The 25,190-nt window shown below is 46.3% G+C and overlaps 4 protein-coding genes; 2 read left to right on the plus strand and 2 right to left on the minus strand.

Annotated features, from left to right (window-relative positions):
- Positions 1 to 11,965: 11,965 nt before the first annotated feature.
- GSTUM_00003257001 (uncharacterized protein) lies at positions 11,966 to 13,522 on the minus strand. XM_002836890.2 has 3 exons: positions 12,881 to 13,522; positions 12,434 to 12,754; positions 11,966 to 12,337 (listed from the first exon to the last, which is right to left on the minus strand). The coding sequence occupies exons 1-3, from the start codon at positions 13,037 to 13,039 to the stop codon at positions 12,254 to 12,256; spliced, it is 564 nt and encodes a 187-aa protein (XP_002836936.1). The 5' UTR covers positions 13,040 to 13,522; the 3' UTR covers positions 11,966 to 12,253.
- Positions 13,523 to 16,041: 2,519 nt separating this feature from the next.
- GSTUM_00003258001 (uncharacterized protein) lies at positions 16,042 to 18,233 on the plus strand (the record flags this gene model as incomplete). Its single annotated transcript, XM_002836891.1, has 3 exons — positions 16,042 to 17,812; positions 17,874 to 17,977; positions 18,054 to 18,233. The coding sequence occupies 3 exons, from the start codon at positions 16,042 to 16,044 to the stop codon at positions 18,231 to 18,233; spliced, it is 2,055 nt and encodes a 684-aa protein (XP_002836937.1).
- Positions 18,234 to 19,762: 1,529 nt separating this feature from the next.
- Positions 19,763 to 20,300, minus strand: GSTUM_00003259001 (uncharacterized protein; the record flags this gene model as incomplete). XM_002836892.2 has 1 exon in its annotated part: positions 19,763 to 20,300. Exon 1 carries the CDS (start codon positions 19,982 to 19,984, stop codon positions 19,763 to 19,765), a length of 222 nt encoding a protein of 73 aa, XP_002836938.1. The 5' UTR covers positions 19,985 to 20,300.
- A 119-nt stretch (positions 20,301 to 20,419) lies between these two features.
- Positions 20,420 to 22,712, plus strand: GSTUM_00003260001 (uncharacterized protein; the record flags this gene model as incomplete). XM_002836893.2 has 8 exons in its annotated part: positions 20,420 to 20,602; positions 20,704 to 20,804; positions 20,869 to 21,025; positions 21,083 to 21,227; positions 21,281 to 21,314; positions 21,381 to 22,224; positions 22,278 to 22,376; positions 22,425 to 22,712. 8 exons carry the CDS (start codon positions 20,420 to 20,422, stop codon positions 22,503 to 22,505), a joined length of 1,644 nt encoding a protein of 547 aa, XP_002836939.1. The 3' UTR covers positions 22,506 to 22,712.
- Positions 22,713 to 25,190: the final 2,478 nt, after the last annotated feature.

The following is a 25,190-nucleotide window of genomic DNA, read 5'->3' on the forward strand; positions in this document are numbered from 1 at the left end:
TTTTCCCCTTTTTCTTTCTTGTTCCTCTGTTTCGATATGCGGATGGACGGATAGATGGATGGTGTGAGAGCGGGAGGAGGGGATGAGTTTTGTGGTAGTATTATCGCAGGGATATAGTTGATTTTCGGACCTATCTTGAGTGTTTATTATAGCGGTATTACACTATGGTAATCTGTATATTGTTTCGTGTTGGTGTGGTTTCAGTACTTTGCGGTTGGGTGACGGATAGACAATACGGCTGCTTCTGGGTGAGCTATTGTGGGGCACGCAAGTGGACTCAGGATCGTTGACGAAGAAGACTTTTTTTGTCACCATCGGCTGGTTTATTCTAAGTATTATATCATAACTCGGAAGTTGGTCCCGGTAGTCAGTGTGGGGTATTTATTGGGCATGAATAAGCCTGAAAGGGTCAATCAAGCAATCGACCTCCCTCAGAGCATCGACACCAGAGACATCAGGAGAACACTCTATCTTCTGCTATCTCCGCTATCATTTTCTTCGGTAGAACTATCGGATTATCCTGCTCCACTCTCCTCCCGCGGCGTCATGCATTTGCATGATTAAGTCACTTGTGTCTCCCCAGCCATAGAGCGGGAGGGGGGGATAGTCTACCTGTGAATTTCTGGAGAGTTTGAATATCAAGGGCCCCTTACTAAAGCTGGTGTTCCTCTCAGAGTCTGCGCGAATGGCATCGGAGTCGTGAGGTTTTTTTCTTTTGATTAAACCATAGAATTTTTTGGTTTAAGGCACAGACCTTGCATGTAATCTGAGTTACAGTGCCAAAAACGTTCCCCACAAGTCTAAGGAAAGACAAGTTGCCCCAAATCCCTCTGGTATGGGGCCAACTGCACATTCAATAGAGGGTTTGTGCAAGGAGACCTAGGTGGCAGTTAATAGAAAATAGACCTGGGTGTAGACTAAGAATAAGTTTGTGCAACAGGTTGTATCATAGGTATACGTTCCCTTCCTGTATCCCCTCGGCCGCTGAGACATTCAGTCCAGTTTGAAATGTAGAAAACTAACCGTATTAAGGAATTTTATCGCAGATCAGTAAACCTCATCTCAACTGTCGCTTTCTCACTCTTGAGGGAGTACCAATCCTGTATCTCGATATCAGACTATTTTCCAATTTCCAATAAAATGCCACCAAAAAGAAGAATCCAAGAAACTGGGGGTATGAATTCTGGTCCTCACCAAAGAAAGAAAATCCAATCTGGAAAGCTTCAGAGTCCCACCGGTGAAAAGGACGCTTCTGAGAGCCATGAAAACCAGAGTGAAATGGCTGCGATCTCGAATATAACACCTACGCTCCCGAGTGGGTCATCCGGAGTTATCGGAAATGGTAGAAGCACTGAAGAACGATTACTATGGCCTTCATTTCATGTACAGCGTTGCCCAGTATTACCCTGTCTTTCCTGGTTCCTCAAGGATCCTCAGCACTAAATCTCCCTTGCCAGATACCACCTGCCAGTGTGGAGAAACGGAAAACAAAATCCCGGATACCTGCTGCTATACTGCCCGGCCTACCCAAGTTTGAACCATTCCAAGTACCGTTCCCTGAGCACCAAGTACAGGTAAGCTACCAAACCAATTTCTGCAACTTCTCGATGGGTGTTTCAGTTGTAATATGCATATAAAATAGGCTTTATTACCGGCATATGTGTTAAATAGTCTAAGTCTGATCGCATTGTTTTCTCTATTTTGGGACAATCAAGTATTTGAGCAGCTTGCACTGCATACCAATTTGTATGCAAAAAAGAAACAGGAGGCAAAACCTAGTAAAGTGCCTGACTGACTTGGACACTGTCATGAGCGACTCGGAGCTGGAAACAGAATGAGACCATGGAAAGAGACCACCTCTCATGAGCTGAAGGTATGGATATGGATTATAATAAAAATGGAACTATACAAGGAGTCAGCTCTTCCCTTGTATTGGTCCAAAACTGGAAGAAATAGCTGGAGAAAGGTCTCTTGGAAGCCAGTTCAAAAGTATAGCCGCTTAGCCAGAAAATATAAGTACCGAGTTCCACGAAACTGTATGTCGTTGAACCATTTCGAACAGCTCAAAAGGTACTTCCATGTATCTGATCCCCAGATTGAGCTTGATATAAAACACTGGTATAAAAAACTTGATCCATTAGCCACACTACTTTAAGAACGTTTTAGGAGATACTACCTTCCGGCAACCAAGGTAGTGGTTGATGAGATAGTAGTAAGGTTTTATGGAAGAAGTCACCATACTTTAAAGATAAGAAATAAGCCAATTAAGGAAGGATACAAGATTTTTGCGCTTTGTGACCATGAGTATACCTATAGCTTTCTTTGGTATTCAGCAAGTCAGGGTATCGCTGGATTGGATTCTCCTTCAGCAAATCTTACACCAACCTCATCGGGCGTACTGCAGCTAGCTAAGCTGCTTCCAGGCAATTACCAGTGGCAGCTAATACTAGATAACTATTTTACAAATGTACCACTTTTTGAGCGACTAAGGAATTTAGGGATAGGAGTAGCAGGAACTACTAGAGTTGATGCTGCAGGATTTCCTAGTTCTTTGAAGATTGAAAAGGAGGAAGCAAGAAAGGTCCTTCTCTGGGGTCATGTTAGTGGAGATATCGTGGGAAATGTATGCTGCTTGGTTTGGCAGGATAATAGCACGGTCTTCTTTATGACCAGCTATCACGATATTACTTTAACAGTAGAAAGATTACGCCGCCGGCCTAAAAGAACCAGTACCAACGCCCATACAGTTCGGGGAATCTTTGGAGATCAGTCACGAAAGACCCTTCCTATTTCTCAGTTTATTGACGACTATAACTACCATATGGGCGGAGTTGACATTGCCAACCAGCTACGCTCCTACTATTCTACCCAACAGCAAAGTTGCCACAACTGGTATCTACTCTTTTACTGGCTTCTGGATATATCACTGGTCAATTGCTGTCGAATACAAAAAACAATTCACCCTTATCGTATTACTTGCAGTCAACTCTACCTTTTCCCCTCTAAAGTGGCTGAAAGGTTAATCCAAGCTGGACTACAAGAACAATCAACTGTTTCTCTATCTAAACCAGGTAAGCTTTATATTGCGTCTTCTCTTTATTATGAAAGTTTTTGGTTTGAAAGTTAAAGTATTTTAGATATTGCTAGTTACAGCATTTCAATATCTGGAAGCTTCCCGCCACAGGTCTCATCAAGCTTTAGGATATCTCCTTCCTCCGCTCTTTCTTCCTCCTCTCGAGCCAATATTCCTTATACTACTTTCAATAGTCTCATTCCTCCAGTTTCTACATTCTCATCAATTTCACCTAGCCTTTTCTACTCTTCCCTGGCCAATCCTATCTCTTCTTTGGACCTACTCATTCCTGCAAGAATGCTTCCCCCTATTTCCCCTCCTTTGGACTCATTCAGATTACCAGCTGATCCTCTTAAACCCTCTCCAATTCCATTTTTCACCATCCCGATCTCGTCAAATGACAGTATTCCGTCTCTTGAATGCTCCCGGGCCATCCTTCCATCATTAATCTTCCTGCTCCCCTTAGTTCAACAAAATATATTCACCGTCCTACTAGCCGGTTTAGCCCTTCAGCCTCAAACTCTAAACCTTTTCCGATTATATTTTCTCCACCGGTTACGCATACTTCAGAACAATGGCCTACATTTTCATCTTGTATTTTTCGCAGGTAGAAACGGTTTGAAAGCAGATTACCAGGTGTTAAGGCTAGGTCCATTAACTATGGTTGCAGAGAATACAATATTGCCTTATATCATGAATGAGAAACCTGTATTTCATGGTATAATATACGGTATTAGTATCTAAGTATGTAACGGCAAAATAAATGCCAATCTGATATCACGTGATGTCAATCATTTCCCCACATAGTTAGTTTTCTACATTTCAAACGGACTGAATGTCTCATCAGCCGAGGGGATAAGCCATAATGTAACAAGCTTCTCTTCCACTATTTTCCTGACCCCGCTTTTCACCTTCCTGTTTTGGAAGGTAGTGGCGGTCATCAACACCACGCTCTACCACCTCATGATTCTCTCTCCAGTGCTGAACTTTGGAAGCTTCATAAGCCTAGACACCAAACCTCATTGTGAGACCAAACGAAATTTTCACCCCCTCTAGTGTTGGACTTTGGGTTCCTCTGCCAGATTGTGGTTCCTGTCCTCCCCCTCCCTCCATGGTAGCCGCCTCAGCTAAGCTGTATGAGGTTGCAACTACTCCTCTGCCCCTCTGGGTTCTTTTACTCAGTTGGGTTTTCTACTTTACCAATGTCTGGATTACTCAGCAAGGCGTAGTTGGTATTGCACTGCCTCCGGTCATGTCCCCATCCGACCAGCCATAAGCGATCACTCCACTGGGGGCCGGCACGTCCAGGTCAGTTGCCTTCATCATACGAAATAAATGCATCATGGTTCTCCCCTATATTCCTAGCCACTAGCCAAGGCTGGACCAGTTGAAAAATGGGGAATGTGGTTTATCAAGGTAGTTTCCTTTGTTGGGTTTCTTTTATGTTTCCTTTCTCAAGAGAATATGGTGTGGGTTTTCTTATTGGCTCCTGCCGGTCCTGTTTTGTGCTTTTTTTGCTTTGTGCAGAAGGAGTTTTCATGGGAGCGGATGTGCTGTTGGTCCCATACCAGAGGAACTTGGGCTAGCTTGTTTTTCCCTAGGCCTGTGGAGGAGGCTTTTGACCAGCATGTCTAAGGACTAAATCGGGGGTGTGGGGCGGTTATTGCAGAGGTGCCCTTGTATCTAGGATCCATGTTTTAGCCGGACTGTGCTCTTATAGTGGAGGTTTGCACCTTTAAGCAAATAGATTCTACAATTTAAAAAAAAAAAAAAACTAAGCCATAATGTAAAGTACTGTACACTATTCTACACAATCATAAAAATAGTTTACTATGACATTGACAATGGTAACCTTTATGCCTTTTTAGATTTGTATTTAATATAATATTATGCACTATATGTGAAATGGAATGCTAGTAGCTGACAGATATTAAATATTGTCTTTGATTCTATTGATTTTTAGTTTTTGGATATTTTATAATAATTTAGAATCAGCCTAGGGGAGAGTGGGGGGACTGTACACAAATGGACACGTGAGTACTGTAGCAGTCTGAAAGTTTTGTACTTGAAATTGCAACTATTACTCTGGATTTTAACTCCCCAGTGTCCCCCTGTTTCTTCAAAATCCCGATCTTATCCCTGTCATCCTCGATCTTTACTTTCGTTTCCGGGTACTCGAGTGCTTGTACTCGTAGCGTGCTTGGCAATCCCGTGCTCTAAAACCAAGGCTTAAGTTGAGCCCCAGCCTCACTGGGCTTCAATGTCAGCTAAATCCAACCTCACGCCCACCTAACTTAGCATAACTCAACTTTACTTCCCACCCTCAACCCAAGAAAACCAACCAACTGGCCAACGGATGGAGAATGGCTTCGGGGTCGATGACCTCTTCCAAGACGAGACCATCCCGCGCCTCTCCTCTCGCCGGCGTGTCGATGCCCGCCTCGACGAACTCCGACTAAGCGGGTGCAACTCTAAAATTGCCTGGTCCAAGGTGGGCTCCATCGCCATAATCAACAGCGCGGGCACAGGCGTAGAGACGCGGCACCTAGCCTGCAATCCGGAGGATGGGCGGTGGGTACTGAGCGACGCATACCCTATCGCAAACGTGAGCCGCTACCATGAGAACCAACGCCTAGTGCACGTGACGTGGAATTCCCCCGGGGCGGAGCTAGCGGTTGTGGACGTGCTGGGCCGGGTCAGCTTCTACACAGTCTTTATGGCAGTAAATCACCTGGCGGCGACTAGGAGTCAGATACTCGACCAAGATGACGACTTGAGCGCGCTCGTGGGCTTCTGGTGGTTGCCGCTTGAGAAGCAGTATGCGCTGTACAGGCCAGCAGCTAGACAGGAAGATGGGAAATTTAGGTACCAGGCGCTAAGCTTTAAGCCGCTTGGACCCTTCCACCCGATTGTGGGCAAGGTGGCGGCGATCGGGATTACGAGGGGGGGCACTGTCAAGATGTGGTACCAGGATGGACACGGCAGGTATCAAGAGGTCACGGCGGAATTGGAGGGGTTTGCGAGTTTGGGTGACTTGTTTTCTCATGCTTCCATCTCTTGCAGTAAAGGTGAACCCCGAGGAACCCATTGCCTATCTTGCGCCTGTACTGACCAAACCAGACCACGCCGCAGTCCTAGCAGCATACACCCTCTCAAAACAACTCCGCGTCTACCGCATCGTGATAAATTGGCCGCAACCGAACCAGCCGAACCAACCGCACACGGTGCTCCCCAACCCCCCCACCCTGATAATCAAGCACCTCAAGATTGAGGACTGCGCTTGCCCCGCGGACTCAAGCACTCACGATGTATCCCGCGCGCAATTGACGCACCTGGAGACACTAGCGCCGACTCCGGCACCGCTAGACATACACACTGCCCCCGGAGTATTGGCCGTCTTCGCGAACAAGAAAGCCGATGGGGAAACTTTTAGCGTTATTTGTCGGTGGAGCCTCAAGGAGACGCCGTGTACTCTGCACCCCAGCTTCGATCAGATGGGGGTTCGCAGGTCTAGCGTTTCCTCACCAACTATTTCGGAGGTTTGTCTGCCCTTCTGTGTGAAAAAAAAGAAGTGGGGGAATTGGATGTGTAGGGCTAACTGAGGGCTGGTTGGCTGGTCGGGATAGCTGGAGTTGTATAGGATGGACGATGTGGTTATGGATAAGTGCATTATTGGAGTTTCACAGGTTACCTCTGGGACTGTGATTGCGTTGGCGTTTAGTGATGGGTCTTTGGAGCTGAGGGATAGGCATGCAAATTCCCTACAGCTGGGAGATACTGCAGGTGTTAACTAATTGTATAGGTGTAACCTCAACCAACTGCGAGACCAGAGCGCGAACAAGAATGTAGTCATGAATATGATGCAGGCTGGGTTCGCATTCCCTCCTGGAGAACCATGCATTAACTTGGCATTATCTCCTAACAACGCCGTGGCCATACGCCTGGGTCCTGACAATGACATAAGCCTCATAACAATGGAGTACATGAACGGGCCAATGGATCAGAATGGTAAAAACTGCCACCTTTTTCCTCCCCCACCAATTTCCCCCCATCCAATCATTACCCCAATTAACCCACTCGTATTAGACAACCTCGAGATCGCCTGCGTAGCGCTGGCCCACCAACATGCCTACTCCTGCAATAACCTCATAAACAACGACGACCTTTTACTGGTAGCACAAAAGTACCGTAGCCCAATCTTCAACAACACCTTCCTCTCGGAAGCCCATCGAGCACTGAACCTGAAAATGGATTTCGCAACAGAGTCACCGAACGAACGGCTCTTCAGAAACCCGCTCCTGCAGCGCTGCCTGAGTTTGCAAAACTCCCTCGACTTTCGCGGGGAAAGGGTCAACAAGAGACTCTCTGGAAAACTTGCCTGGGCGACGCTACACCTGCGCGTAGCGTCCGTGGCTTTCGCGCTGACCTTCAACAACCCGCAACGACAAGGCCAGGGCGGAGGCGCTAGTGCTGCTAGCGGCAGCGGAAGCACATCCAGCGACATCGATCTCCGCCCCGAAGCGCTCCAGACCTTGTTGGGCCTGGTCCGCTGGTTAATGGACATAATGTCTCTAACAATCAGTGACCTCTTCGAGCTCGCCAAGGCGACAAAAAATCACACCTCGGACCTCGCCTACGTCCGGAAAAAGGTAATATCCGGCAACTCCCCGGCGCTCTTCCTCGCACTCTCCAGCGCACCACGCGCGCTCCTACGATACAACTGCCGCAGCCTTCGCGGCCTAGAAACAACAGCAGGCAAACACCTCTCCTCCACCCTCTCCACCGCCACGGACGAGGAAACCAAGGCCACCTTCCGCAGCCTAAAAGTGCCCATAGAATCTTGCGCCGTCAAGATCTCACAGTTCGAGCGCATAATGACAGACATCGACGGCACCATCCGCGCAGCCTACCACAACGTCCCCGAAGCGGAACGTGCGCAGGCCGAGAAGCTGCTCTTCGTGAACAACGAGATACCTCCTATATTCCGCCTTGCGGTAGAGCGTCTGTTGAATACTACGCTACCGAACCTCCGGAACGACCTGGACATTGCAAAGTTGTTCTGGCACGACGTTACCTGGCTTGGCTTCCACGATGATGTTGCCAGCTGCGAGTATCGCAGGAAGAATCGGATTGATGCGATTCGGAAAGTGGTGCTACCGAAAGATGACGGCAGTGGCGGGGCAGGGGGGGGGAAGGTTAAGCTGCGGAGGTGTACTAGGTGCTGTGCTGTTGTTGAGGACATCATCCCCAACAAGAGCCCGAGCAATTGGTTTGGGTCGATGCAGAGGATGTGCTTCTGTGGGACGCTTTGGATGCATATTTCTTGAGGGATGGCGGTCAAGGTGTCATGTTTATAGTGCCGTTGGTGGCCGATCGGCTCTATTCGTAGGTTTTACGGGGTAGATAGGTGAGCGGGGGGGTTTTTTTTTGTCTATCAGCTAATACTCCACCTGCCATGGTAGCGGTGCCATGGTTTCAAGCTACGAGAGGTTTGATACCGAACGGATTATGTTACGGTAATTTGGCGTGAAGTGGGCGGGTGGGGGGTCGGCTATCACTCTTGTACTATCTTTACGCAAGAAGTCATGAGCAGTCTGGCATTTTGCGCCAAAAACGAGCAACATTTCATTCCGGAAATATCTCGTCTTGCTCACACTGATAAAAAATAAAATAAAAATTAATAAAAATGCCAAATCTCCCAGAACCATATGGAATTTGTTCCGTGTGCGAACCACACGGAGCTGGGGAAACACCGCAGTAAAAACAAGCTGTCCCTGAACTCGATAGTACTGGAAACATACGTACTGTACAGTACACCGTATTCAAATACTGGTGGACTACATTACAGTATCATACCCAAAGCCAGCACAACTCAATCCCTTCTAAGACTTTTCCCCAACTTTTACGGCATCATTGTTACAAACAAGGTATTTTTAAAACTCAAATATTTCTCCCCCTGTCATAATTTAATTTCCTGTTCTACTACGGCAATTTCTGGTTCCATTACAGCATTCTGTAAGATAACAAGCTTATGTAGATATTGCCTGCCTGATATGATACCTTCTAGCCAATACATGTAGGATTAGAGTTTGGGTGAAAATTGAGTTTATAATTTTACACCTATAGGGGACATGGGGTATACAGTATCTACTCCAGCACGATACAGTACTGTACATACAGTACATGCCGAAACATGCACTTAAATCCTTGTACTTGTACAATACCATAATATCATATTATCATAACTTACTTTTGGGAAAACAAAAAGAAAAAAACTTAATCGTGCCAAGGTGGTGGCGTCCACCACCCCTGGAAGCTCGCAAACTCGCAACCATGGGCACTCCAAAGGAGTGCCGGCCATCTCAAAGATAATACGATAATTTTATGCTCAACAAAAACCGATATCATAGTGTGATATAAATCACCAGTTTCCCCCACACTACAAGCAAGCAATGCTACCAGCAAGTATGACTGAGTGGAAAGAGCCATATGATGCAGTAGAGTCTCAGATTAGGGAGGCAATTGAGGTTCTGATCAGCTGGGAGGAGGAAAATCCAAATCTGGCACCTGCTGCTCATGAGTTCAATCTTCCACTACAATGATTGAGAGCACAATTGAATGGAAGAGAGTCAAAGGAAAAAAGGCCAGCAACAAACAGGAAGCTCTCGGAAGAGCAAGAGCGTGGAGTTTGCCAGTATCTTGATCGACTGGATGCCATTGAAACCTCAGCCCGGTTGCATATGATCACAGGTTGCGCAAATGCAATCTTACAAGATGCACATAGCAATTCATCTGTACCAGCGCCAGTGGTAGGAGAATACTGGTCTCAGCGGTTTCTCGAGCATTATCCGTAGTACTATATCCACAAACAATATACGATTGACGTCGACCGTAAAAGTTCTCATGATCCAGAGTGTATTCTGCAATAGTTTTCAAGCTACGAGCGAGTCTGTAATACACATGGTATTCAGATTGGTGATCGATATAATTTCGATGAAACCGGATTTAGAATAGGAATTGGGCATAACCAGTAGATAATCATGTGAGATCTCAGCTGACAAGCCTATCTTGGGAGTTCTACAAACTATGAGCTTACAACTGTAAGCGAAACTATCAGCACAGACAGTCATGTTTTTCCACCTATGATAATTATCTCTGGGATAATTCATCAAAAGCACTAGTATACTGAGACTGATATACCAGATAATTACTATCTATCAGTCTCTAATACAGGATACTCAAATGACTATTTGAGTATGAAGTAGCTTGCTCACTTTCAGGACTTTTCTGCATGGTGACAGACAGGAGCTTATCATTTACTCCAATTAGACAGTTATGGCTCACATTGTACGAGAGAGTTTATTGAATACTGTAATAACTTTAAAATTATCCCTTTCTGCTTGCCTCCCCACTCAAGCCATTTGTTACAGCCACTGGATGTAGTGGTTTTTCAGACCTACAAACATTATCATAGTGAAGCAATTAAGGCTGCAACACGAACGGGATGTACAGACTTTGATAAAGTTAAATTCCTGACCACAATTGACTCTATCCAACAACAAACTTTTAAACCCTCTACAATTTGCTCTGCTTTTCGCGCGACTGGCCTGGTTCCAAGCGATCTGGAGGTTGTACTTAACAAGTTGTAGGAAGTTCAAGAAGCCCAAACACCACCAACCACCTCCTCGCCATCCTCTCCTCAATTACCACAGACTCCCCTCACAATTTGTTCCTTAAAGTGGCAGGGAGATGATCTTGAAGCTGTCACTATTCATTTATCACCCATATTCCAGAGAAAGCTGAAGCTGATTATAAGAGGAGGAATGATACAAGCAATTTCTGGGGTACAGGCTGTGAGTGACCTTGCAAATAGGAAGGCAGCAGAAAAGGCAAAGGCAGCAAGACAGCAATCACGATAGGTAGTTCAAAAAGGAGGACAGCTTTATGCCCATCAAGCATGCAATATGGTCAAAGAGAAGGAAGAGTTGGAGGTACAGAAGGCTAAAACTACCCTATGCTGTGCTCAACTTGCAAGGTAAAAGGCGAAAAGTGCAGAACGGAAACCACTTCTGAAGAGGCAAAAGATGCCTGGAAGAAGCTGTGCAGTGTCTGGACCAGTTGGAAGAAATTGATGAAGGCTTTGTGTGGGGAGGTCTGAAAGTATGGGCATAGACATCGTCATATAAAGTAAATTATTGTTGAGCATGAAATTATTGTTGGATTGGTGGCCACTCCTTTAGTGTGCTCTTGGTTGGGAGTTTGCGGAGCTTCCAGGGCTGGTGGATGCCACCACCTTGGCACGATTAACTTACAATTTAATGTTATATAACCACATTTTCTGAAAAGTAATCTATTGAAACTCTTTCTCTCTAAAGAATTTAATATTATTACTATTAGCACGGCTCTACTCGAGTACATCTATCGACTTTCTGGTTATAATATTTTAAATTTCATTTCCTTTCATCTTTCATTCTCTTACCTTGTACTCCCTTACTCTGCCTGGCAGTTTTTTTTGTTTTTTTATACGGTCGTTTTCTAAGGATCAACGGTTATAGTATTGTAATTGGAGAGCAAAATACCAGGAGCACCAGGGGTGTTCAGAAGGTGCATTTAATCCTATTGGCTTTCCATAGAAATGTATGGTACCCTGCGCCATCTCGGAACAAACCTTTTGTTATCAGCGCTCACATTAGGGTGGCAAAAATCACCCAATTTTTACTAAAGGAACTCAAACAATTGTAAAACTTGTAATGCTATTCTATGGTGTTTTGGGGTGAGTTGTAAGTCATTACAATTGCTTATTTTTGTATGATAGAGTACTGTAGTTTGCCAGTATTGTATAACGAGTGGGCGAATGGATGAGAGGACGGGAACAAAAGCGTTCTGCTGTGTCGACACTAAAGCTAAGGTTGGCTGGTCCTGATTCAGTTTACTTACTTTCCCCCCAGATGAGGTAAAGTGAGGAAATAAGGCAAAAGGAAGAAGGAAAGAAAGACTTCTGGCAACGACTATGAGACACCACCACTGCTACAACAGCAACAACAAACTACAGCGACGACCAGGTCTACGACATGATAGATCGTAACGAGAAGTCGTATGAACGAAAAAAGAAGGATGGAAAAAAGCAAGTCCTAGCGTGTACATCCAGTCCAAGCCTCCTACGTTATTCAATCTGATCGATTAAAGCTTTGAAATATCCCCGAACAATTCAGCCATCGCCTTCTTGTAGACGGCTCGTTCCGCCGCAAACTGATCTTCGTATACCTAGAACATGGAAGGAATTAGGTCACATTAGATAATATGTCCAATATGGCCCTTCACTGCGTTGAAACAAGGGGGAGCATGAGATAGATATGATACCTTCTTTTCGGCAGCAGACAGCTTTTCGTACAAATCACGAGAATGCTTTAGGGCTAAAACAGCAGGCATCTTGGACCCGTCCGGATTGATAAAGGTGCCAGCGTTCCACTGGTCTCTCAGGAATGCGGCACCAATAGGGGTAGGTCTCTTAGGCATTCTAGGGTCCTTGAGCACATCGAATTTTTTACCACCACCCAAGCGCTTGAGGTGTTTACGGGCCTTGTTGGCCTTGTAAACCTCGAGGGGATGGTAGGTCTTGACCCATTTCTCACGATTCTGGAGACCGAGGGCGTGAAGATTTCTGCCCTTTTCAGCGTATTCCTACACACCACTGTCAGCCAATTCATGACAAACTCGACAGACGCCGGGGGCACAATGTCGGGAGTCATATAAAAGGAGCATATATATATATATTATGTGAAGGATCCACGGAATAAATAAACATACCTGCTGTTGCTCAGGAGTAAGTGCCTTCCACTTTTTGGCTGCATCCGCACCTACGGTGACCCCTTCGAGAGACATGAAAGTAGAATACGGATTGGACGCGGGGACCTTAGGGGGCGCGAGAACGTGTTCCTTGAGCATACGCTTTTTTTGGCGCTTCATTTGTTCGGGAGTGAGTTCCTTAGTAGACTTCTTCTTCTTTGCAGCCGGCTTCTTCTTTGCGGCCGGCTTCTTCTTTGCAGCCGGCTTCTTCTTTGCAACCGGCTTCTTCTTCTTGAGTGCAGTGGATTTCGATTTGGTAGCGGTCCCTCTCTTCGAGGTGGTCTTCACGGCAGTTTTTTTTTTTTTGGCGGCAGGCACCCCCTTCGCGGTCCCCTTTGCACCTGCCGTGGCAGTCTTGGTTTTAGACGAAGCATTGCGGATGCCAATTGCTTCTGCCTTCAAAGGGTTGTCGATGAAGCGGTTGATGGCATGGAGACGGCAGAGGGGAAGGGGATTGGCCTTGGCCAAGGTGAAAATGTTGCGAGCAAGGAATCGACCGAAGGACATGGCCATTGTTACTGTGTTTTGATCCGGTTGGTTGACGGTCCAGTGAAGATGAGAGGAGAAGAGGGATGCACGATGGGTTTGATAAAGGGTGGGATGGGGAAGGTTTGATGTTTACGAGGATTTTCACCGGGCCTTGGCACCGTCATTGGGTGGGCGGACGGGGTACGGTATTGTTTCTACGCCTAATTCGAGCGGGGTTGCGTGCATGTTTCAGAACAGAACAGTGCGAGGGAGGACTGTTTTTGACCTGTCATTCGAGATGTGCAACACGCACCGATCAACCCATCCCCTCTCTCTCTCGCCAACTGCATCATACATTTTGAGCCTCAAAGAAAGGAGGCTGTGGGTGCCGTGCAAACATGATTTAAGTATCGCAGTCTAATTGAATACCGTGAATAACCTGGTGCAAACCCATTCACCGATTGATAATTTGGATTTTCAATTATTGCGTGCTCTTTATTTAATTTTTGCATCCATCAGACCCTGTAGCCTTACTCGAGTGTGAAAATATTATACTCGTATCATAGTTAGACTACGGTACTCGTACAGTATGATACCGTATGATGTGCATTTCAATCTGTCCGGGAAGTTTGATCTGATGATCTGATAACCTTATAATCAGACCTTCTTCCCCCCCTACCCATTCCCAACCCCTGGCAACAACAACGGGGCATCGGAACAGAAGGAGGAAAGAAAGAAAGAAAGGGAGAGCAAAGCCGGAATCAACAGATACCTCTCTAACTTGGTCGAAAATACAAAGAAAGCTTCCTGCCAGAAGACGCTCGGTGTTAATAGGCTGATGGTCTCAGACCAGCTACTTGTACAAAAGGAGCGGGTTGTTTCCAACGCCCTCCCTCAAGATCTCAAGGGGCCTACGGTAGTATCATATCATACATCTGGCAGACAGTGCACCTGCGCAAGCGGGGAAGTGATTTACACAACATTTTCCGCTTTCATTTTTCTCAAAGCGATGTGATGGGTGTTGTAGGGGTACAATGCTAATATCGTATGATAATTATATTAAGGATATAATATTGTAATTATTATCATTATGATTATTTTCCATGGATGCACTCATACCGGCGGTCGGGCACGGTACAAGTACAGTATCATACTTGTACGATGAGGTTTCTCGCCAAAACCCAGCATCACGGCCTGATCTAATTTATTTGATCTGATAACGAGAATATGGAGTACGAGTATTCATAACTTAAAATTTATGGTAAGTCCTACCGTACCATTTGTGTGCCGTACTGTACCGGTACTCGAGTACGAGTACGAGTACAGTACCGCATCAACCTCAATAAAGTACTATCATACCGATAGTGACAACCACCAACAGGCGTCCTCAACAACAGCACTCCCATCCCAAGCGCGACCGGCTTTTTTTTTTTTTTGTTAAATTGTAGAATCTATTTGCTTAAACGTGCAAACCTCCACTATAAGAGCACAGTCCGGCTAAAGCATAGATCCTAGATACCAGGGCATCTCTGCAATAACCGCCCCACACCCCTGATTTAGTCCTTAGACATGCTGGTCAAAAACTTCCTCCACAGGCCTAGGGGAAAACAAGCCAGCCCAAGTCCCTCTGGTATGGGACCAACCGCACATCCACCCCCATGAAAGCTCCTTCTGCACAAAACAAAAAAAGTACAAAACAGGACTAGCAGGAGCCAACAAGAAAACCCACACCATATTCTCTTGAGAAAGGAAACATAAAAGAAACCCAACAAAGGAAACCACCTTGATAAACCACATTCCCCATTTTTCAACTAGTCCAGCCTTGGCTAGCAGCTAGGAATATAGGGGAGAACCATGATACATTTACTTTGTGTGATGAAGGCAACCGACCTGGACATGCCGGTCCCCAGTGGAGTGATCACTTATGGCTGGTCAGACGGGGGCATGACCAGAGGCAGTGCAATACCAACTACGCGTCGCTGAGTAACCCAGACATTGGTAAAGTAGTAAACCCAACCGAGTAAAAGAACCCAGAGGGGTGGAGGAGTAGTCGCAACCTCATACAGCTTAGCCGAGGTAGCCACCATGGAGGGAGGGGGAGGACAGGAACCACAATCTGGCAGAGGAACCCAAAGTCCAACACCAGAGGGGTTGAAAATTTCATTTAGCCTTACGACGAGGTTTGGTGTTCAGGCTTATGAAGCTTCCAAAGTTCAGTGCTGGAGAGAGGATCGTGAGGTGGTAGAGCATGGTGTTGACAACTGCCACCTCCTTCCCAAACAGGAAGGTGAAAAGCGGGGTCAGGAAAATAGTGGAAGAGAAGCTTGCAAGCGCGACCGGCATAGCGGTGCTGTACTTGTACCACCGCCAATCTCTTCAGGGTGACAGGCGTTCAAGCCCGTGTAACAGAAAAACGTGTGACACTGTGACAGCCTTGTCAATACTGTCCGTTCTCAGGGCTACGCATCGTTCTGGCTACTGCGCACGCTGCACACATCAACGCAGGAACCTTGGTGGACAATCCTGTTGTAATCCCTCCCTCACCCTCCCTTCCTCCCCACCCCTAACAAAAAAAAAAAAGAGAGAGAGAGAGAGAGAGAGAGAGATAGAGAGAAAGAGAGACGGAATTTGCTGTACTTGTATCTGCCGCCATAATGCCGTCTCATTATGATTCCCGTGCCAGCGTTTTCACACAGCGCCCACTCTCCCTTAACCACCGACCTCCCCCTCCCTCACCCTTCGCCGATACCCACACCGCTTATCACCCCGACTCCCGCATACCACTTCAAACAGCCGGCACTCGCCGGAAGAGAGCGAGATTTATCATGATTTCGCCCGTCCCTCGTGAACATCCTTTCTTTGACCATCACCAACCTGAGCAGGACAAGGACGAGCAACATCAAAGCGGCCAACACAAGAACCTACCAATACGGGATTCATCTCTAGACATTATTGGCTCTCTATTTAGCACCTCTCTAGCCAATGTTGTCCCATACGATGGCTCTATGTGTTCTTTGAAGATTACCGAGGGGTCGAGCACTGGCCTTGCAGCTGCTCTTCCGGTTTCTATATCACCACAGCCTCGCGCCGAGGGTGACTGCGCAAACAATTGCGAGTATGATGATTGTGGAGAATGCAGCGATCGGTGTTTGATCGAGGTGGAGATCTGTGACGAGAAGGAATGCATTGAAGGGTCAGGCTCGGATCGAGACTGCCACAGCACACCATGTCCAGATGCAGATGTCTGTCATGAGACTATTATATGCCAGAAAGACGATTGTTCTGAGGACCAAAGGTGTTCGGAGAATTCTTGCATGGGGACTTACTGCCATGAAGATTCTTGTCAGGAAAAGGGGTGTGAGGAGGACATATCCCATCCCTCATGCCAGTCCGACTGCCCAGTTGATGGCTGTAGTCGCTCGGTCCTCGGGACTCCTCAGGTTTCCACGTTTGTCAGCGCTCAAACAGATAACACCATCGGATGGTCACCGCCTGCGCGTCAGTCACATGCGCCGTACTCAAACGTGGAGCCAACCCTTCTAAATCTGGATGTTCGCTCTCACTCTCAACCGCTCTCTTATCCTCTCTCGGCTTCTTCACGCTCGTCAAGTGCCTTCTTTGAAAATCCTCACGCGGATTACGAAAATAACTATGAGCACTACTCTGCCCCCTCAAAGCGTCGAAGAGTTTCCACGCCAATGTCAACCTCGAACTATTGTCCGTACCCAAAACATCACGCAACAACTGATGCTATGCTCAATGAGTGTGCGCACGAAGTCAACTGCCTTTGGAATGATGGTTGCGATATGAGATTCATGGATAATAATTCTCTGGTGAATCATATTAATAGCAGTCACATCAATTATAATGCCGAGCCAGTATGTCTATGGTCAGGTTGTGGTCAAGAGGTTCAGGACCATGGAGTGCTGCTGGACCATGTTAAGGACCTGCACATGCCTCATGTGTATCAAACTGTCTGTTTGTGGAAGGGCTGTAATGCTGTTTTCCAGAATGATGCAGATCTCCAATCGCATCTACGAACTCACTTGGAGGGACCAACAGAGCAGTGTTTATGGGGTTCATGCAATACCGAAGCCCATGGAATTGATGATTTGGAAGAACACCTTCACAATGAGCACTTTACAACGCCTCATGATATTCCTGAGCCCGACACTGAGGCTGAGCCTCCCTCGTCAGAAGCTAGAGCCTGTGAATGGTTGGAAGTGGGCGCCGATGGGGGTTCCCACGTTTGTGGGAAGATGTTTAGTAGTGCCATAAAGCTTCAACAGCACGCAAAGGATTGCCATATCGCGGCACTGAGAAAAAAGACGGGATACTTTTGTTTCTGGGAAGGGTGCAATCGAAAGGACAAGCCTTTTAGTCAGAAGGGGAAGGTCGAAAGGCACATCCAGACGCATACCGGCTGTAAGAATAATGCCTTGAAGTGCCTTAGTATCGCTATTTTAACAGTCATGCTCTACATTAGACAAAAGCTGTACTTGCCCGTTTTGCCAGAAAGAATTTTCCGCGCCTCAAGCTTTACAGCAGCACATACGTACTCATACTGGGGAAAAACCCTACAAATGCGATGTACTACCTCTTCCACTCCTCCAGCGCTTCCGAGACTAGTTGAAAGAGGATGGTGGTATTGATTTTTGAGGAATAGATTTGCGGCAAGGAATTTGCCCAAGGGTCTGCTATGACGATGCACAAGAGGGTCCATACTGGAGAGCGACCATTGCAGTGTGATTTCCCTGGATGCGGCAAACGGTTTTCGGAGAGCAGTAACCTCTCCAAGCACCGCAAGAGTAAGTTCTCTCCCTCGACGCGGAGATGTAGCGCGTGATGGCGCAAAATAAGACGTGGAAAGTTAAATATTAACAACTACCGTCGCCAATTAGCGCACAACCCGGTTGGACAACATCGATGCGGCTTCCCCGGGTGCGATAGATCATTCCATAGGCTAGGTACATTCTCGCGAGATCTCCTTTGGTACTTGTCGAATTGGTCGAACCGGCCGGAACCTTATAATATCCAAATTGCTAACATCCAGCCCTTTAGATCAAATGAAGCGCCACCAGAAGACCCACGGCACTGTCGTTTCATCCAGCAACCTGGACTAACCGCGCCGGAGTGCAAAAAGAGAATAAATGAATGGTTTGGCACGAGGTATGGCTGACAAAGGGATTGCCTAACTTTTTGAGCACTCTCTGGTGGAGGTTTGGGGTGAAATGCCGTGGAGACCTACGCGCTTCTCCAGGGAGCGGAGCTATCGCCTGTCCAACATGGTGCAACAGGGGCTGGCTTATTCGATGGCCTCTAAGCTCAAGCTTTCAGGCTTGTATGTAGGTTCCCGCGTTGATGTTGGCATTATCTGGGGGGGGGGGGTTAAGGCTTGGTGTATGATATGGATACTTTTTTGTTGCTTCAATGAGTGCTATGGCACCCTATACCTCTGTGGCTATGGCGGTATTTCTTTTTTCGGATTCCAATTCTGGATCCTGTCTGTACTTAGATATTGGGATCAGTCCTTAAACATTTCTAATGAATGAATGAACGGTCATTTCCGATACGCAGCAAGGCCAGTCAATTGCAAGAGAGCAGAAATTCTGTTTCCAAAAGTGGTATTCATGGCGGTTTGGCTAATACGAAGGTGTCCGAAGATTAGACCCTCCACCACCCGTGTAGAGCACAATGGCCGAGAGGGTGGGATATTTCTTGAATCGGGAATTTTGTGTGCTGATTTGTTGTCATCTCTCCTCCTCGTCTCCAGGTAACAGGGCCTTTACTCGGATTGGTTGGGAGCAAGCTATCCATACAAGTATGGTTGGTTGCTGTCACCCACCCGAGTTCCAGCTTTTTTTTCTTCCTTTCTTCCTTTTTTCCTTTTTTCCTTTTTTCCTTCATTCTTTATTCTTTTTTCTTCTTTCTTCTTTCTTCTTTCTTCCTTTCCAAAAGCGGAACAAGAGGCGAATACTCGTACCCAATTGGAAAGGTAGTTGCAGCCCTCCGGAGTACGAGTACGAGTACTTTTTCCTGCAAGGTGGGAAATGGAGGAAGAACGCAAAAAGTGCAGGATCTCAAAATGCCAGCAATTTACTGGTGGAGTTAAGGAAAGGGCAAGCTTTTTAAAAAAAGAAGGAATGACAGGAACCACCGTTTTTCCATTGACCCATCCCCGAGGCGTCGGAAAAGTCATCTCCCGTATCATATCCGTGCCAAGTTAAGTTAGTTCCTGGCTGTATCATATCATACTCGTACCCATACACTGCATTCTTCTATTTACGGGTAGTCTCCCGTCCATAATGAGGTAGGGGAAGAGGGAAGAGGGGAGAAAAGAGGGACGAGGAAAAGGAAGAAGAAAGAGGGGAAATTTTAGTACGCGCATCTGCACAATGCGCTGTACCTCACAATGCTCCCGTGCTCCGCAACCATTGTGGGAAAGGGAATAAGAAAGGGTGAGCCCATTCCATTTTTCGATAAGTCCGAGGCGGTAATGGATTGGATGAGAGTTATCTTCGCTTTACAACCACATCTTGCTTGTACGAGTACAGTACAGTTACCATCCATACTTACACATATGATACATCCACACATGAGGAGGTTACCCAATCCTCAAACAAAAAGAGTGTAACCACCAAACGCCATTATCGACATAACCCGTTCCGCCGCCAGTGCCGGTCTTACTGCCAACTGGTTCTTCCTCCTCTTCTTCTGGGCCTGTGTGCTGTTCTGTAACCGTAGCTGAGTGGAGTGCAATAAGATCGGTGTTTGGTGAGCCTATTAAATTTACCGACCGCCGTCCGATGTGTTCCCACCATCCACTAATTTACCTTGTTATACTCTGGCATATTTCACAAAGATTCCCACCCTCCTGAATATAATACCATAGGGCTTGCCCATCTCCTCTTTATCCCTTCCTCCCTGTCCTGCTCCTCGCTACCTTTCTGTTCTTCTCTCATCCCCTCCACCCCCTCTCTTCTTCTCTTCTCCCTCTCTCCCCTCCTCCTTCCCCCCTTTAACTGCGTTAAAATGTCTGACGACGAAAGAACCCCTTTGCTCGCTGAGCGCCCGGCAGCTCACATCGACAAGCATGCCCCTCCAACTGATGAGGAAGCACGGATTAAAGATTCTGCGGCGGCATCAACCGCACCAGACGGTCCAAGGATCCCTGGCGTGAAGTTGAGGTTCATACTTCCTGCCATGGCAATCGGGGTTTGTTTTGCTTTTTCGCTTGCTCCCGAGGAAGTTTCAGGACTGCCACGAGGCCCCTTATGTTTTTCTTTTTTGCCTAACCAACAGCCCCTGTGTCTTAGATTTTCCTGGCAGCCATGGATAACACTATTGTTGTGAGTTCGTATGGAGCTATCGGAAGCGATATGAAGGAGTTGAATAAGACTTCTTGGATTGCCACCGCGTGCGTATTTCCTATTACTAAGGGCAGGGAGCAATAGACTGACCGTCCGCTCGGGAGGGTCTAGATATTTGCTTACGACGACGAGCTTTCAACCGTTGTATGGAAAATCGAGTGATATTTTCGGGCGGAAATCTGCGCTATTGTTTTCATATGCCGTTTTCGGAATCGGATGCTTGTGCTGTGGGCTTGCGAGGTCTATGGGGGAGCTGATCGCTGCAAGAGTATGTTTCTTTGGAGTTTTGCCCAATCGTGAGCTGTGCTTACCCGCTGCCGTGTAGGCGTTCGCAGGTGTCGGCGGAGGCGGTATGACAACGGTGGTTTCCATATTACTGAATGATATAGTGCCGTTAAGGTCTCGAGGGACTTTTCAAGGTATTATGAATATCGTTTTCGCAAGTGGGGCTGCGATTGGTGCGCCGTTGGGTTGGTTTCTCCCTCGTCGGGTGATGATTGAGCAAAGCTGATAGGTATTAAAGGCGGAATTTTGGCGGACAGCGTTGGCTGGAGATGGTAAGAATATCCCGCGGTGCTAAACCTTATCTCCTAATACACGTGCTAATGTGGTATGATATTTAGGTCATTCTTGGGTCAATTCCCCATCGCGATGCTTGCTATCTTTGTCGTCTCGGTCGCGCTGCATCTCCCCCCCTCGGCCAGTCCTCAAAAAGCAAGTTTCAAAACTCAGGTGAGGCGCGTTGACTTCCTGGGAGCTGGTGTCCTCGTGCTCGCGGTATTCACCCTCCTCTTTGGCCTGGACCGAGGTGGAAATCTCTCGCTCAAGGATACATACGTTATCGTCTCATTATGCACTTCCCTGGTGCTATTCGCTCTATTCGGTCTTGTGGAGGCCAAGATCGCGGCGGAACCATTCGCTCCTCTTCACCTTGTCCGGAGAAGAACCATTCTGAGCGTCTGCCTGACATACTTCTTCTCCTTCGCAGGATACATGGCGATACTCTTCTACCTACCCCTCTATTATCAAGCCGTGTCCTCTCTCACTGCCGGCGGCGCCGGTCTTCGCCTAGTTCCCGCAATTGTAGGCGGTGTATCCGGCTCACTCTTTGGCGGACTCATTATGGAGAAGACGGGAAAGTACTACTACCTAACCGTACTTTCCTACACGCTCTTCTTCTCCGGCACTATCCCGGTGTTCCTGGCGACGGGAATACTAGGGAACTCAATGCCAACTATCACCGCCGGTATCGCTTGCATGGGGTTCGGAAATGGTATTGGTGTTACGAGCATTCTTATTGCATTGATTGCCGCGGCGGGACATGAAGAACAGGCGGTTGCCACCGCTGTTAGTTATCTATTTAGGGCTCTCGGTCAGGTTACGGGCATAAGCGTTAGCTCTATGCTTGTGCAGGGAAGTCTGAGAGGGGAGCTGACCAGGGTTCTCGATGGCGCTGATGCTGATGAGGTATGAACCTTCCACTCCTCTTTCTCTCCTCGATGCTAAGTTTTGCGTAACAGATCGTCCATAAAGTCCGCTCTTCCCTCAGCGCAATCAACACCCTCACGCCAGCCACTAGAGAACTTGTTCTAGCGGCGTATCAAAATGCGTTGCATTCGGTATTGCTCTCCCACTTCCTCCACATACGTGGCGCTAACTGTATACAGGCATTCCTACTGGGCATAGTACTAGCATTTTTATCCGTACTCTCATCAATGTTTATTAGAGAGAAGTCTTTAGGAAGATAGGGAGTTGATGGACTTGCATATCACATGTGGAGTTAGGTGGTCTTTTTTCTCTGTTGAAACGGTTACTTTCGGGGTAGTTTTTCATTATTTCCATTAGGCCATCTTAATTCCTGTTTTTTGCATCAGAATACAGCGATCGTCCTTAAATTGTAAATCTTGGCAATCGGCACGTGGTAAGAGCGAGATCACACCACGTCACTCGAGCAAGATATACCTCCCTAGAGCATGAGATCATGCTAAACCTCCCTCTGCACAAGACACCCCCCCAGAAATCCATTCCTCCACCGCCACCACCATCACCAAGAGAACACATCACTCGTTCTCTGCGCTCGTCGACCCAGACAGGGAGAATTACCAACCCCCCCGATCGCGTGCAAGATCAGCACTGTAGCTCGGATACCATATTGTTACGTCCCCGCACGGCCAGAATCATGCTTCATACTCACCCGTCCACCCATCCGGGCCCGGTACAAGCCTATATATATATAGCCTCGGTCCCGTATATGAATGCGAAATGATGTGTCACCGGCGGGGCCAGTTCCCGCGGGATATGCTGCGTACGGTAGTAGGGTTTGGGGGGTGTAGGCGTCGGATGCCGGCTCCATAACAATAATTTATTATGATACGATATCACCACGGTAATATCCTGGCATATCACAGTTTTATGGGATTGGATTGAGTGATGGGCTGTGATGTGATTCTAGGGTTTCGGAGGGGAAGGGTTGTCAGTTGTTGGTGAGGGGGTAACTTATAAGGATGGATGGATGGATACTTAAGGCTGTTGCGCGGTTTATCAAAGGGAAGGTACCAAAAAATCACATCAACAAATATTTCATAAAAGATTTAGGGCCTGAGGACAGTAATATTAAATATGCTTATCGGCTCCTTAATGCTGTTGATGCATTGGAATCAGGCATGGGGATGAAAAGCTGGAAAGAGGATTTTGTATCATTTAGCGAGACTGTAAGTAAATGTATCCTCAGATTGTCCAATATTGACGAAAAATAAAACATTCCAGACGGAGAAGAACCAGCTGAAGATTCTTTGAAACATAAATTCTTTTTCCGCAATTCGATTAATTGTGCTAAATATCTACTTAGTCAAAGATGTTTTGCTCAAGATTTAGTTTACGCCCCTGTACAGGAATGGAATAGCAAAGAGCTACCTCAGTGAATTTATTCCGAAATGCATACAGCAGATTAGTAGTAGGAAATACAGGTAAGTTCAAATGCGATGTTCTATGGTGTCTCCATATCCATATATGAAGACAAATTGATAGCAAGTATAGGATAAATTGCCCAATAGAGCAACACTTGTACCAATCATATCTGCTTCTGACATAACATTTTTGACAAATTTCTTGTGGGATAAGAAAGCTTGGCCAATTTATATGACAATTGGGAAATATCCTATCGAGAACTCAGAATAAGATGTCAAAACATGCAATCCTCCTTTTATCACTTTTGCCCGTCCCTCCAAAGATGCTGGGGGTAGTAACAAGAGATACACAGCAGTGGCAGATTAACAATGAGATTCTTTGTGATTTGATAGAAGTAATCTTTGTATCAATAGTTACCCTTGGGAACTCCAGGCTTGAGGTTGAATGTGTCAATGGAAAGGTCCAATTATGTTTTCTATATCTCACCGCTTAGATTGCAGATCACTTGGAAAATGTCACATTATATCGTATTCAACAAAATCAGTATGCTGTCTGTGAGGTCTGGTCAGAACAATTAGGATCCCATTCAAGACACCTCACGGCTAAACGAGACTATACAAAATATGAAAATTTCTTCCACAAATACTGTGATAATGACTAGTAAGCTGGATAAGAACTAGTAGATTATGGGTTTAAATTACTCCCAAGTGTCTTTTAGAGGCTGCTTAATGTTCAACAATACAACTTGCCTAAACTAGATATTCTTCACATTGTGTACCTGAGAATATTCAAAACATACCTGATGAAATGGATAATCTGATTTCTCAAGAAGTACAAGTGGCTACAATAATTCAATGCTATCTGGAAGAGTTTAGCTACTTATCCTGGTTATTTTCCGCCAAACAAAGAGTACAGTCAGATTTCTCAGTTGACTGAGAAAGAGATGCAAAATCTCGTTAAATTGTTACTGCCTTGTTTTGCAGCCTCGCCACATCCTCCAAGTGTCGCAGAATATCCTGTATTTACCAAATCTCTGACCTGTATCTCATGTATTGTTGACTTTACCCAAATGTCACAATATACAAGTCATACCAATGAAACAATTCAATACCTTGAACAGTTCCTAAAAGTGTTTCACTATCACAAAGATGTTTTTAAGGAGTACAGAAGAGATAGGTCTACAATCAGGAAAGTGAGAGTAGTCAGTACCAGGATTCAGTGTGGGAATAATGAGATACTTAATCAACATTGCGTTTTGGAAGTTATGGCAGTCAAAAGACGTTACATTGTAGATAAACAGCACCGCTATTTAGATGAAATTGTTGCCAATATATATGATGAGAATGTAGACTTTAACCTAGTTAAAATACATTTATTGAGTCACTTTGGGAACCATGTACAGCACTTTGGAAATATTCAAATGTATTCAACCAAGTCAGGGGAGACAAGTCATAAAACAATAATCATGAAGGTTTATTGGCGGTCAAAATAAAAACAATTCGAGTCATCAAATACTAAGAATATAC

Source organism: Tuber melanosporum (genome assembly GCF_000151645.1).
Source record: "Tuber melanosporum whole genome shotgun sequence assembly, scaffold_165, strain Mel28".
NCBI lineage: Eukaryota > Fungi > Ascomycota > Pezizomycetes > Pezizales > Tuberaceae > Tuber > Tuber melanosporum.